The 13,621-nt window shown below is 49.9% G+C and overlaps 1 protein-coding gene across 5 annotated transcripts in view; it reads left to right on the top strand.

Annotated features, from left to right (window-relative positions):
- The window catches only part of PDE5A (phosphodiesterase 5A), a 323,063-nt gene that overhangs the window by 234,014 nt on the left and 75,428 nt on the right, over window positions 1-13,621 (top strand). For all 5 annotated transcript variants that reach the window (XM_033938157.1, XM_033938176.1, XM_033938166.1 and 2 more), the window contains 2 exons: window positions 974-1,068; window positions 11,335-11,422. In XM_033938157.1, the coding sequence (XP_033794048.1) occupies window positions 974-1,068; window positions 11,335-11,422 (183 nt within the window). The remainder of the gene's footprint in view (window positions 1-973; window positions 1,069-11,334; window positions 11,423-13,621) is intronic.

Here is a 13,621-nt window from a genome sequence, read left to right as displayed (position 1 = left end):
TTTTGTATTTTTTTAAGCAACTGAGCTGTTTTTGTTCGAGTCACCTTTCTTTAACAACGCTTCATGGCAGATGTGAGCAAGTGTTCATTTGTCCCCCTGAGGAAGGCAGTTGAAACCAGTATCCTTCTCAGGACCCATACAATAAAGTTTGTTGAAAGAGACTGTTGTCGGAGGAGTGTGTGGCGCAGTGGTTGAATCTACAGCCTCAGCACCCTGGGGTTGTGGGTTCAAACCCCGCGCTGCTCCGTGTGACCCTGGGCAAGTCACTCAGTCCTCTATAGCCCCAGGTACATTAGATAGATTGTGAGCCCACCGGGACAGAGAGGGAAAATGCTTGAGAACCTGATTGTAAAAACCACTTAGATAACCTTGATAGGCGGTATATAAAATCCTAATAAACTTGAAACTTGCCAGTCATCTGTTTTGACATCCCATCTGCCTTATTTGTAATAAATACATAGAATTCAATCTCCTGCGGGCGGTCAGGCTTGTACAGCTGAGAACTGGGACATAATCTTAGGTAGTGTGGAAAAGAATATTCCATCAGGCCGGCTGAGCCAGCTGTTCCTATTGGCTGGCATCTGCTTCGCTACTATGAATAATTCAACAAGAGGGTATAGCAGAGGTGTCAAAGTCCCTCCTCGAGGGCCGCAATCCAGTCGGGTTTTCAGGATTTCCCCAATGAATATGCATGAGATCTGTTAGCATACAATGAAAGCAGTGTATGCAAATAGATCTCATGCATATTCATTGGGGAAATCCTGAAAACCCGACTGGATTGCGGCCCTCAAGGAGGGCCTTTGACATCCCTGGGATATAGGAATGTTTCAGGAGAACCTCCGTTTCTCACACTGAATCAACGTTGCAATGCAATGTGGGAATTGTAGGTTTTGATAGGAAAAGCCAGACTACAGAAGGTGCTTGGTGATCTGCTATTGCCTGTCATTTTCTTTCTGTGTCTTCCTCTGACCAGAGTAAGCTGAGTGCCCTGGAAATCTTGGCCTTGCTGATAGCAGCCCTGAGTCATGACCTGGACCACCGCGGGGTGAACAACTCCTACATTCAGAGGTAAGGGTATATTCTACCAGTAGACAACTGCAAACCCTACAAGGACCCTGCAGCAAATAGAGAGAGGGCTTCCAGGAGAAAAGGGTCATTGGTCCAGGGCTTTGTAAGATTTGTAAACCTGCTTCATCCAAATCAATACTGCAGATTCCAGAGAGCACTGAGACAGGATGTCAGAAAGACTGAACCAGCCTAGAATCTCCTTCCAGGAACAGGTTACTAGAAGCTTTGGATGAGAGCAGAAGCTGGTTTGAGGGTTGGTTTGTTTTTTAACTTTCTTAATTAAACTACACTAACACAAGTACCACTTGCACCAGAAAATAAGTCCGTCAAAGGTTATTCTTTAGCACTCTCCAGACCAGTAGAGGTTAACTTTACGAATGGGTATATATCTAATCATGACCAGCAGGTGGAGACTGAAAACAAAACTTTGGGACAGTATATCCTAGCCCCTCCTCTCTATTTCCCTCAGTCTTCTTTCAGTCTCCAGCAGGTGTTGAGTGATCTGTACCCATCTCCCTTGGTAGGGCTGTTGGAATTTGTTTAGGGGGTTTATTGTCCCTGTTTTTAGCCGGACGGAGCTTGGGCGGACTCTGTTTGGGGGTTCGTCCGACCTCGGGGGTGTTAAACCCGGCGGGTCACGAGCGGGGTCCCTCCCCCCACTTCCTCCACCTCCCCACATTTTTTTAGAGGAGCCTCAGCAGTAAGCCTTGCCCCCTAAGTCAAGCAAGGCATATTGCTTCGAGAGCCTGTGGAGTCTGTTCTGTAAAAAAAAAAAAAAAAAAATCCTGAGGTAGTGCTGGTCTGAAGGGTTGTTTCCCTTTAAGAAAACTGTATTTTACTGTATTTTTTCATGTAACCAGCACTTTTTTATAGCTAGGTCGCGTATGGAGCAATTGTGCCCTTCTCCGGGGGAGTAGGACACAATTTTAGTCCAGCCGCGAGGCACTCGCGGCCGGCCTGAACTCGGCGGTTTGGGTCGGTGAGGTGGTGGAGCTCCGTCGGCAGCGGCTGCAGGCGCCCAGAGCTCCCCGCCGATGGTGCCTCGCGAGTCGGCTTGGAGCAGTGGGGAAGCCCGGTCTTCCACAACCGCCCACGGAGGGATTCCCCGAAGGATTCCCTCTCAGCTGATTTTTTGACAGCTGATGCCGGCTTGCCTGCTTTAGCGGCTGAGACTATTCAGGTTTCTCAGCCGCTTCAGGCTATGGAGGGAGCTTTTTTGGCGGGAAAACCGCCATCTTCTCTGTCTGGCCCCTCCATTTTGTCTTCCACCTCAGGTGACCTTCCCCCTGTTTTGACTATGCAGGGGCAAGGTTCTGCTGGGTCCCCTGCTGTGGCAGGGAGTCCCTTGGGACCCTCGGGGGGTTTTTCTCCTGAATTTTTCTTTTCTTTATGCAGAGCCTATTTTCAGGCGGCTGGGGGTCCCGGTTGCGCCCAGGGGGTTTCGGGGGGTGGGTTTTCCTCCGCGCTCCCTGCAGCTTTGCCTCTTTCGTCTGGCGTGACGTCCCCTCCGCCGCCTCCCTTGTCCAAGCGTCCGCGGGTGTCGTGGGACGAGAATTTGTGGTCGGAGGAACGGGTCGGTCTGGAGGAGGACCTGGACCCTTCTGAGGAGTTCCAGGACTCTCTGGAGGGGACGGAAGCTGGCGGTGGGTTGTCGGATTTCCCGTTCTCCAGTGACGAGGCGTCCGTGGTGCGCCTTTTTCAGAAAGATGAGCTGCCTGACCTTATTCAACAGGTTTCTTCGGTTTTGCGTTTTGAGGACGCGCCGCCGGAGACTCCGCGTGTGGGGGACCCCCTGTTACGGGGGATCCGTTCCGTTTCCCACTCTTTTCCTATGCATCAGGATATTCGGGATATTATTCTGGAGCAGTGGAAAACGCCGGAGACGCCGTTTCGGCTGGCGCGCAGCATGGCTCGCCTGTATCCCATTCCTGAAGGGGATCGGGCTACGTTAGCTTCGCCAGTCGTGGATGCGGTGGTCTCGGCAATTTCCAAGCGGTATACCGTGCCTGTTGAGGGCGGTTCTGCCTTGCGGGACCCTGAGGAGCGCAAATTGGAGAGCATCCTTAAGCAAAATTTTCAGGTCTCTGCCTTTGGGGTCCAGGCGGCTATTTGTGGGGGACTGGTCGCTCGCGCCGTTTTTCGGTGGGCGGAGCGGGTCTTGGATCGAGAGTCTGACGACTGGTCTCTGGTGGATCAGGAGGTTGCGAAGATTGAGATGGCGGCCTCATTCCTCTCATATGCTCTATATGACTTGGTGCGGATATCGGCTAAGTCTATGGCTTTTGGCGTGGCCGCAAGGCGTGTGTTGTGGCTGCGCGCTTGGGCGGCGGATGCTGCGTCCAAAGCTAAGCTTACTAAATTTCCCTTTCGGGGGTCGTTTTTGTTTGGAGAGGACTTGGATAAGTTGATTCAGACTCTGTCGGACTCGAAAGTTCCCCGTCTGCCGGAGGACCGTGCCCGCCCGGCGTCTCGGGGGGGTGCGGCCAGGGGGCGTTTGCGGGATTTTCGCAAGTATCGCCCTGGGCGTGGGGCTGCTTCTTTCCAGTCTCCGGGATTTTCCCGGGGTCGGTTCTTCCAGCGCATGCAGCCCTTTCGGGGGGCCCGTCGGGGGGCAGGGAATCCCTCCGCCGGTTCCCCCGCTTCCCGTCCTGCACAATGACGCCTTGCCGGCGCCCCCTTTGGTTCCGGTGGGGGCTCAGCTGCGCGAATTTTTCCCCAAATGGGCCGAGATCACGTCCGATCGGTGGGTCCTGGAGGTGGTGCGGGACGGTTATGCCCTGGAGTTCGCCCGCTCTCTGCCGGATTTTTTCCTCGCTTCTCCGTGTCAGACTCCGGGGAAGACGCAGGCTTTTCGCCAGACCCTTCAGCACTTGCTAGATCTCAGGGCAGTTGTTCCGGTGCCCCCTCCGGAGTGGGGCACGGGCAGGTACTCCATTTACTTTGTGGTGCCCAAAAAGGAGGGGACCTTTCGGCCCATCCTCGATTTAAAAGGGGTCAACAGGGCTCTCAAGATTCCCTCTTTCCGTATGGAAACTCTGCGGTCGGTCATTCTGGCGGTTCAGCCGGGGGAGTTTCTCACTTCTCTCGATCTGACGGAGGCCTACTTGCATGTTCCCATTCGGGTCTCTCATCAGCGTTTCCTGCGCTTTGCGATCTTGGGTCGGCACTTTCAGTTCTGTGCGCTTCCCTTTGGGCTGGCCACGGCTCCTCGGACGTTCACCAAGGTGATGGTGGTCGTCGCGGCAGCCTTGCGGTCGGAGGGCATCCTGGTACACCCCTACCTGGACGACTGGTTAATTCGGGCAAAGTCGTTGCAGGAAAGCTCCCGGGTTACTGCTCGGGTGGTGGAGTTTCTCCGGTCGCTGGGCTGGGTGGTCAACCTTTCCAAGAGTCGGTTGGTCCCGGCTCAGCGTCTGGAGTACCTAGGGGTGCTGTTCGACACCTCCTTGGGGAAGGTCTTCCTCCCAGAGGGCCGGGTGAGCAAATTGCAATCTCAGATTCGCCTGCTTTTGGCGTCCCGGTGTCCTCGGGCGCGAGATTTCCTCCAGGTCTTGGGGTCGATGGCGGCGTCCCTGGACGTGGTGAGGTGGGCGCAGGCCCACATGCGTCCTCTCCAGTATGCTCTGCTCCGGAGGTGGTCTCCCCAGAGGCACGGGATGGATGTTCCGGTCCCCCTGCGAGGCTTGGCGCGCTGCAGTCTGCGTTGGTGGCTCCAGACCCCTCACCTAGTTCAGGGGGTGGGTCTGGATCTCCCGCAGTGGACGGTGCTCCTGACGGATGCGAGTCTCTTGGGTTGGGGGGCTCAGTGTTTGGGTCACTCGGCTCAGGGCACCTGGTCCGCGGAGGAGGCCGCCTGGTCGATCAACGTGTTGGAAACCAGAGCGGTCCGTCTGGCGCTGTTGGCTTTCCACTCCCTGTTGATGGGCAAGTCGGTCAGAGTGCTGTCGGACAATGCCACGGCGGTGGCTTATGTCAATCGTCAGGGGGGCACCAAGAGCACTCAGGTGGCGCAGGAGGCGGCTCTGCTCATGGTTTGGGCGGAATCCCATCTGCTGGACCTCTCGGCCTCTCATATAGCCGGAGTAGAAAATGTTCAGGCAGACTTCCTCAGTCGTCACTTCCTAGATCCAGGAGAGTGGTGTCTCGGCGCCGAGGCGTTTCAGTTGATAGTGCAGGCTTGGGGGCAGCCCCTGATGGACCTGATGGCCACGGGTGGCAACGCCAAAGTGCCCCGCTTCTTCAGTCGTCGCAGGGACGGTCTGGCCGAGGGTCTGGATGCTCTGGTCCAGCAGTGGCCAACGGAGGGGCTGTTGTATGTGTTCCCTCCTTGGCCGCTGGTGGGCAGAGTGCTTCTTCGCATTGTTCACCATCCGGGTTTGGTGGTGCTGGTGGCGCCGGATTGGCCTCGCCGTCCGTGGTATGCGGATCTGGTGAGGCACCTGGTAGCGGATCCTCTTCCTCTGCCTCTCTCGGACGACCTTCTGATGCAGGGTCCCATTCCCATGTTCGACCCGTCTCCCTTCTGTCTTACGGCGTGGCTCTTGAAAGGGGTCGCCTTAGCAAGAAGGGATATTCAGACAAGGTGATCTCTACACTGTTGGGGTCCCGGAGGCTTTCTACCTCTCGGGCTTATGTGCGGGTTTGGCGTCTCTTTGAGGAATGGTGTCGGGCGCGGGGAGTGACCTCTTTTCGCGCTTCTCTGCCTAACATTCTAGAGTTCTTGCAGGATGGCCTGGATAGAGGCCTGGCTTGGTCTTCTCTCCGGGTTCATCTTGCGGCCCTGTCGGCTTTTCGAGGGTTGGTGTCAGGTCAGCGTTTATCGGCTCTTCCTGATGTGATTCGGTTTTTGCGGGCGGCCAAGTTGCTTAGGCCTCCCCTACGGCCCTCGGTTCCCTCTTGGGATCTTAATCTGGTTCTCTCTGTTTTGGTGCGTCCGCCTTTCGAGCCCTTGGACGTCTGTTCTTTGAAGGACCTTACTTTGAAGGCGGTCTTTTTGGTGGCCATTACTTCTGCTAGGCGTGTTTCTGAGCTGCAGGGTTTCTCTTGTAGGGCTCCCTTCTTGGAGTTTTCTAGGGAGCGGGTCGTCTTGCGGCCTGTTCCTTCCTTTCTGCCGAAGGTTGTTTCTCCTTTTCATGTCAATCAATCGGTGGTTCTCCCGGTCTTGGGTGGTCGGGAGGGCTCTTCTGAGCAACGGCAGCTGCGCAAGTTGGATGTCGGTCGGGTCCTTCGCTCTTATGTGCAGCGGACCCAGGAATTCCGGAAGTCCGATCATCTCTTTGTCCTCCTGGCGGGTCCTCGTCGGGGAGCGGGCGCTTCTAAGGCTACTATTGCGCGCTGGATCAAGGAGACGATTGCTTCCGCTTATCTTCTGAAACAGCAGCCTGTTCCGGAGTTTCTCAAGGCTCATTCCACTCGGGGTCAGGCGGCTTCTTGGGCTGAGTCGTCGCTCGTGCCTCCAGTGGATATTTGTAAGGCTGCGGTTTGGTCTTCCTTGCATTCCTTTGTTCGTCATTATCGGGTTGATGTGCAGGCGCGTCGGGACGCGGTGTTCGGTGAGCGTGTATTGGTATCGGCCCTTCGAGGGTCCCGCCCGTGAGAGGGACTGCTTTGGTACGTCCCATTCGTAAAGTTAACCTCTACTGGTCTGGAGAGTGCTAAAGAAGGAGAAATTAGGTTCTTACCTGCTAATTTACTTTCTTTTAGCTTCTCCAGACCAGTAGAGGTCCCCACCCTGTCTGTTGTTGTTGTTGTTGGGGCTGTTGCACGGGCAGTTTTTGGTTTTTGCTGCGGGTTCTAGTATTTTTCTAGGGCCGGGGAGAATTGAAGAACAGTGGCTGTGGCTCGGCTGGCTTAGCTGGCGAGCTGTGGGGACATTCTTCCTTCGGGAATTTCTCCTCTGCATTTTCCAACAGCATTTTGGGTATGTTATTTGTTACTCCTTTCGGAGTATTGTTTTTTCTCTCTGTTGTTTTCCAGTTCTTGGTTCTGCTTGGCTATTCGGCAGACTGAGGGAAATAGAGAGGAGGGGCTAGGATATACTGTCCCAAAGTTTTGTTTTCAGTCTCCACCTGCTGGTCATGATTAGATATATACCCATTCGTAAAGTTAACCTCTACTGGTCTGGAGAAGCTAAAAGAAAGTAAATTAGCAGGTAAGAACCTAATTTCTCCATAATCATTAAATAATAATCATTTAAAAACATTAAAGTATGAAAAGAACTAACAGATAAAGCTGGCGAAAAGGACGAACAGAATGCTAGGAATGATTAAGAAGGGGGTCACAAACAGATCAGAGAGGGTTATCATGCCGCTGTACCGGGCCATGGTGAACCCTCATTTGGAGTACTGCGTCCAGCACTGGTCACCGTACATGAAGAAGGACACACTCGAAAGGGTCCAGAAAAGAGCGATTTCTATAGATCTCTACACAAACTCCATAGCACACCTCAGTCACAGGGAAAATACAACCACAGAGGAGCCAGATGGATCCCGAAAGTGCCAAGCACCCCCGATATTGAGCAAGATCTACTATTGTTGTCTGGATATTTTATTTTTCCGGTCATGTTGGTCCCAGTGAGTTTCTCTTCTGTCTTCTGTCCACTTTCTCTATTTTGTCCTCTCTCCTGTCTTCTTTTCCTTCACGTCTGCATTTGTGTTCGTTCATATTTCACCCTGTTTCTCACTCTCTACCGATCACCTTTCCTTCCTTCTTTCTCTGTCCTTAGATCTCCCATTTCTGATCTCACTCATTCCCCACTCTCCTATTTCCTTCTATCACCCCCTCCCCCGTACTCACCACTCACTTCTCTCCTTCATTGCCACATAATTCCATCACGTTCAGCATTTCCCCTCCCTCCACCTTTATATGCTTCTATCCCTACTCCTATTTATTACTTATATAGCACTAAAAGGCTTATGTAGCGCTGTACATTTTGACATTTAATAGATAGTCACTGCTCAGAAGAGCTTACAATCTCGAAGAGGTGGCCTTTTAAATGGGCCTTGAACACTGCCAGAGAAGGAACCCGCCGTAGGGATTTGGGCAGTTTGTCCCAAGCATACGGTGCAGCAAGACAGAAGGGACAGAGTCTGGAGTTGGCAGTTGAAGAGAAGGGCACAGATAGGAGAGACTTAGCAGCTGAGCAGAACTCTCAGGGTGGGAACCTAAACGGAGATAAATGAAAGAGAGATGGTGAGGGGCAGCCAAGGGGAGTGCCCCTCCTCTGTAAGAGGAGTTTGAATTGTATTTTTCCCTCTCCACTTCTACTCTTTAGCCAAACATCTTCCCTCTCTTCCCCTTCAGTTGTGGCCTATCTTCTGCCTGTCCCCTCTTCATTCCCTATCCAAACAATACAGCTTCTCTCCTTTCTAGTCAAGTGTAGCTCCTCCCTAAAGTCAGCATCCTCCTCTCCTTTTCTTCCTCCTCCTCCTCCTCCTCTTAGTCAGCATCTTCTTCCTTCTCTCTCCCATTCTTCTTTTCTCCCCCCAATAGCATCTAAAATCGTGTTGTCTCTTCCCTTCCCTTGTCCTTATTATACCCCCCCTACCACCAATGGTCCAATATTTCTTCTCCTTTCTCTCCGCTCACTACTGGTCCAGCTTTTACACCTTCTTTACCCCTCACCTACCCACCATTGGTGCACCATTTCTTCTCCCTCCCTCAGGCCCCACACCATTTGTCCAGGTTTTCTCCCCCCACCCCACTCCACCATTGGTCCAGTTTTTCTCTTCCTTCCTCCATTCTTCCCTCCAGCTCCCCTTCCACCCTTTGGTATAGCTTTTCTCTTTCTCCACCCCTCACTCACCATTGGTCTGCTACAGGGCCCATGTGTACATCTAGGTCTTTGCTAGTTGTTAAGTGGGGATCACTCCAGAAAACAGTTGAGTCGGCTTCTACAAGGGTTCACAACACCACGAACCAGCATCTGCCAGCAACAGCATGCAGTCCCACCAGTCTGTCTCCCTCCCGTCCCACCCTACCAGCACCCTTCCTCCCCATCCTGCATCAGCAACTTCCCTAGTTCCCATGCCACCTGTTTCCCCCTTATTTCGCAAAACTTCCCCCCCATTCCACTACTCTCGTCTCCCAAACCTCCCAGCGTCATACCATCATTTTCCCTCAGCCTCCCAAACCCTTCACCATTGTGCCAGCACAGGGAGCTCCCTTTCTCCATCAGCACCAGAATACTTATCCGTGGTTCCTTGCAGCCCCCTTCAGTGACCCCTTTCCTAACTTTCCCCAAATACCAGCATCAACCCAAGAATACTACATCACTGTCCTCCCTACTGGTAACAGTGGCCCACACCACCTTGCTACTGCCAAGTCTCAACCACATACCTTCCCCTCCCCCTGGACCTGGTTGCTTTACCCCTGCTACGGCCATAGCAGCATTTTGCCTGTAATCGTACCGTATTGAAATCTCTCAGGCCTGGCCTGTCCTTCCCAAGCTCTTTACCCTAACTCCCTCCCTCCCTCTTTCCTTCCCTTTACCCTTATTTCTTTGCTCCCCACCCTCCCCATTCTCCTAGGATGAGTGAGCCAAGGGCTTTACCCATACTTCATCCACCCTCTCTAGCGCATAGCTCAGAAGATGAGCTAGTCTGATTTCATCTTTTACTGCCTTGGGGCCAAATCTCACGATTAAAATGGTTAGATTTGGTCTCATTGCAGTAGGAGATGACACTTATTAAATGCATCTTCTCTACCAACTGAGGGTGGGGGGAGTGAATTAAGGGGAGGGAAATCAAATGTGGGTAAACTTGCAGCACGTTCAACCGGGAAAGATGAAGAGAGCAGGTAGAGAAGCCAGGGAAGAGGGAAGGAAGGACGGGAAGCAGTTTCTCTTTCCTTTATCAGGTGATGCCCAGGGCAGCTGCCTGGTTGCCCTACACCCCCCCCCACCCGCCCCCCGGTCCCAGTCCTAGCACTGAACCTAAATCAGCTCAAACAAATCTTATAAGTCTGTAAATTAGAGTCCTCTGGTGTCCAATAGTAGCCGATACTCCAGGATGAAGAATCACTGTTTCTGTTGGTTATCCTGGCTCTCCTTGAAAAGGGTATAAGCAGTGGTTGGGGGTCTTTTTGCTAAAGTAAATGGAAGCAGACTTAGATACTAATATTATCATTTCTATAACCATAAATGTACTGTATATTTTGGAAGAGAGATGAGGATATCTATTAATTCAATTGAAAGGGGATAGATTCCGTACAAACGTAAGGAAGTTCTTCTTCACCCAGAGAGTGGTGGAGAGCTGGAACGCTCTTCCGGGGCTGTTGTAGGGGAAAACACCCTCCAGGGTTTCAAGACTAAGCTGGACAAGTTCCTGCTAAACTGGGACGTACACAGGTGAGGCTGAACTCATTTTACAGCACTGGGACCTGGGAGCCGCCGCGTGAGCGGACTGCTGGGCACGATGGACCACTGGTCTGACCCAGCAGCAACAACTCTTATGTTCTTATATATGGGCTTCTCTATATTTAAGGGAAGCTCTAGGACAATGGGTTACAGGATAAAGTGAAAGGATATAGATTTCAGGAATAATCTGGTGGAATTCAAGAAAGAAGGTGCCAAGTATTAGGAAAGGGGGTGGGATTTGATAGTCTGCCTCTCTGTGGTTACAATCAAAGCAGGTACTTAATTTGTATCTGGGCCAATGGAGAGTTGATTTGCCCAGCGTCAGAAGGAACCACAGAGGGGAATTGAACCCAGTTCCTTAGGTCTTAGGCTTCTCCTCCACATAGAGGGATTGTAGAACTTCATTCATGGATGAGCAGACTGAATAGACAGAATTGTTGTCGTCTGCTATCATTCTCTAGGTTTTTATGCGGTCTTGGAAAATTGAGCAAACGTAATCGTTTTTTTAAAGTAAGTAGTAAGGAGAAAAGCCAGTTATTCTAATTTTGTTATGGTTTATTTTGTGGATTTATTAAGTCTGTCCTGATTTACTGTTTGTTCATTGTTATCCACTTAGAATGTTTAGATAATGCAGAATACAAATAAATGTTGTTGTTTATGATGAATTTGAAGTAAAGGTCTAACCTTGCTGAACACAAGGCTGCTGAAAAAACTCCAGGTTAAGTTTATTTAAAGATACAGATTGGATCACGGAAACTGTGTGAGTAGCTGAATCACGGGGACTGAACCCCCTGCTACTAAGAGCTACTGTCAGAATTCCTCAAATAAAAACTGGCTGCCAAGAGCATTGCTAGTAGTAATAGTCTCGCTATTCAGTCCTAAAACAACATTATATTTGTTTTCTTTATCAGGAGTGACCACCCACTTGCACAGTTGTACGGCCACTCCATCATGGAGAACCACCATTTTGACCAGTGCCTAATGATACTCACTAGCCCGGTAAGTGCCTCATGGCAGCTCCCACTGACTTGTCTTTCTGCATTCTTTAATCTTTACGGGTTACGGTGTTATGTTTGTGTCTGTGTACAGAACAGCTTCCTGACAGAGTAGGAAAGTTTTACTTACGACCTTTCATGACCAACGACTTCTCCAATCCTAGAAAAGCAGAACCCCAGCAAGTAATTCACAGTGAAATGAGAGCCTCCCAGATTTAGAGACCACTCACAGCTCTTTCAGGATAGTCACAGCCTCTGTTTAATTTTCAATTTAACAGCTGTAAAAATGATCTTTTAGGAAATGCCTGTGTTTGTGTGTGTTCGTTTTCACTCCCTGAAGAGGACTCCCCTTGGTCAAACCCCTGTGGAGTACCACAAGGATCTCCATTATCACCCATACTTTTCAACCTCTACGTATCCTCACTGGGCACCACTCTAGACTCCCTAAATATAGTCTCATTCAGCTACGCAGACGACATAACAATCCTTCTCCCCTTCAATACCCAAGACCCCAACTCATCAGGACGACTGAAAAAAACTCTGGAAACGGTAGAAACATGGATGACCAACCACAAACTGAAACTGAACACGGATAAAACCAAATTCCTGCTGCTAGAAAAAGACAAAGAACCTATCTTAACTGATCTGATGACAAATGCAATCACATACCCAATACAGCCAGCACTCAAAATCCTGGGAGTAACGATAGACAGGAGATGCACAATGCAGACTCATACTAACAAAACCATCCAAAAAGCCTTCTACACCATGCGCAACCTGCGAAAAATAAGAAAATTCTTTGACAAAATACAATACAGGATCTTAGTCCAATCACTTGTACTAGGACTTGTAGACTACTGCAACAGCCTTTACCTACCCTGCCCAGCTTACATGACCAAACAATTACAGACAGTACAGAACACAGCACTCAGACTTATCTACTCGCTAGGAAAATACGATCACATCACTAATGCCTATCTCGACTCACACTGGCTACCGATACAAGCAAGAACTCAATTCAAACTATACTGTCTATTATTCAAAGCACTAAACGGAACAGCACCTCTCTACCTAAACAGCCGCCTAACCCGAAACCTCTCAACTAGAGTAAGGAGAACCCAGACCCCATTCACCTACCCCTCACTCAAAGGCACAAAACGCAAAAAGCTATATGACAACCTACTTGCTACACAGGCCGCGAAAATTGACCCCATCATATCCAAGCTGCTGACCACAACTACGGACTACAAAGCGTTTCGAAAAGATATAAAAACCATACTATTCAAAAAACACATCCCAATATTATAATCTACCATCATCTTCTCTCCCTTCATAACCGCCTGCAACTCACAACCAACTGCAACTTCGTCCCCATAGGCAACATCTAATCTAGCTGCATCGGGCGTAAAGCCAATTCATATCTAGAAACACAGTCTCCCCAAATACCGAAAAAATCAGATATAGCAACCTAGGAACAGACGATTTTTTGGTAACATAAGAATATGCGTTGTAATATTATGTAAAGTAACATAAGGTTATGCGTTGTAATATAACATAAGGTTATGCTTTGTAATATCATGTAATGTAAGTTATGCAATGTACTGGAATAATAAGGTAAAATAACATAAAATAACTCTACGTAAAGTCTTGTAAAGTTATGTAAGATAAATTATGTAAGATAAATTATGTAAACTTAATGCAAGTTATGCAAGCACAGTAAGGATAATGTAAAGTAACACAAAGTAACTCCACGTAAAGTTATGTAAAGTTATGTACGTAAAGTTATGTAAAGTTATGTACGAAAAGTTAAGTAAAGTTAGGTTTGCAAAGTTTGTAAAGTTATACAAATAATTGTATTGTCATCGCCTGGAAATGTCCAGCCATCTTCTAATGTAATCCGCTTAGAACCGCAAGGCACAAGCGGAATAGAAATCACTAATGTAATGTAATGTAATGTAATGTAATCCCTGCTCTGTAGTTTTCATCAGTGCTAGGCTGCCTGTCCTTGTCCTTTGACTCCCTACAGCACTGTTTCCCGTCTGTCCTGGAGTACCCTCTTGCTAGTCAGGTTTTCAGGATATCCATAGTGAATATGCGTGGAAGAGATTGGCATGTAATGGAGGCATATTCATTATCCCAGGACAAGCAGGCAGGTATTCTCACTAGTGGGTGATGTCATCCGACAGAGCCCCGATACGGACAT

This window comes from Geotrypetes seraphini, chromosome 1 (assembly GCF_902459505.1).
Source record: "Geotrypetes seraphini chromosome 1, aGeoSer1.1, whole genome shotgun sequence".
Lineage (NCBI taxonomy): Eukaryota > Metazoa > Chordata > Amphibia > Gymnophiona > Dermophiidae > Geotrypetes > Geotrypetes seraphini.
The sequence above is the reverse complement of the archived record's forward strand: the minus strand, read 5'-3'. Positions and strand labels throughout refer to the sequence as shown.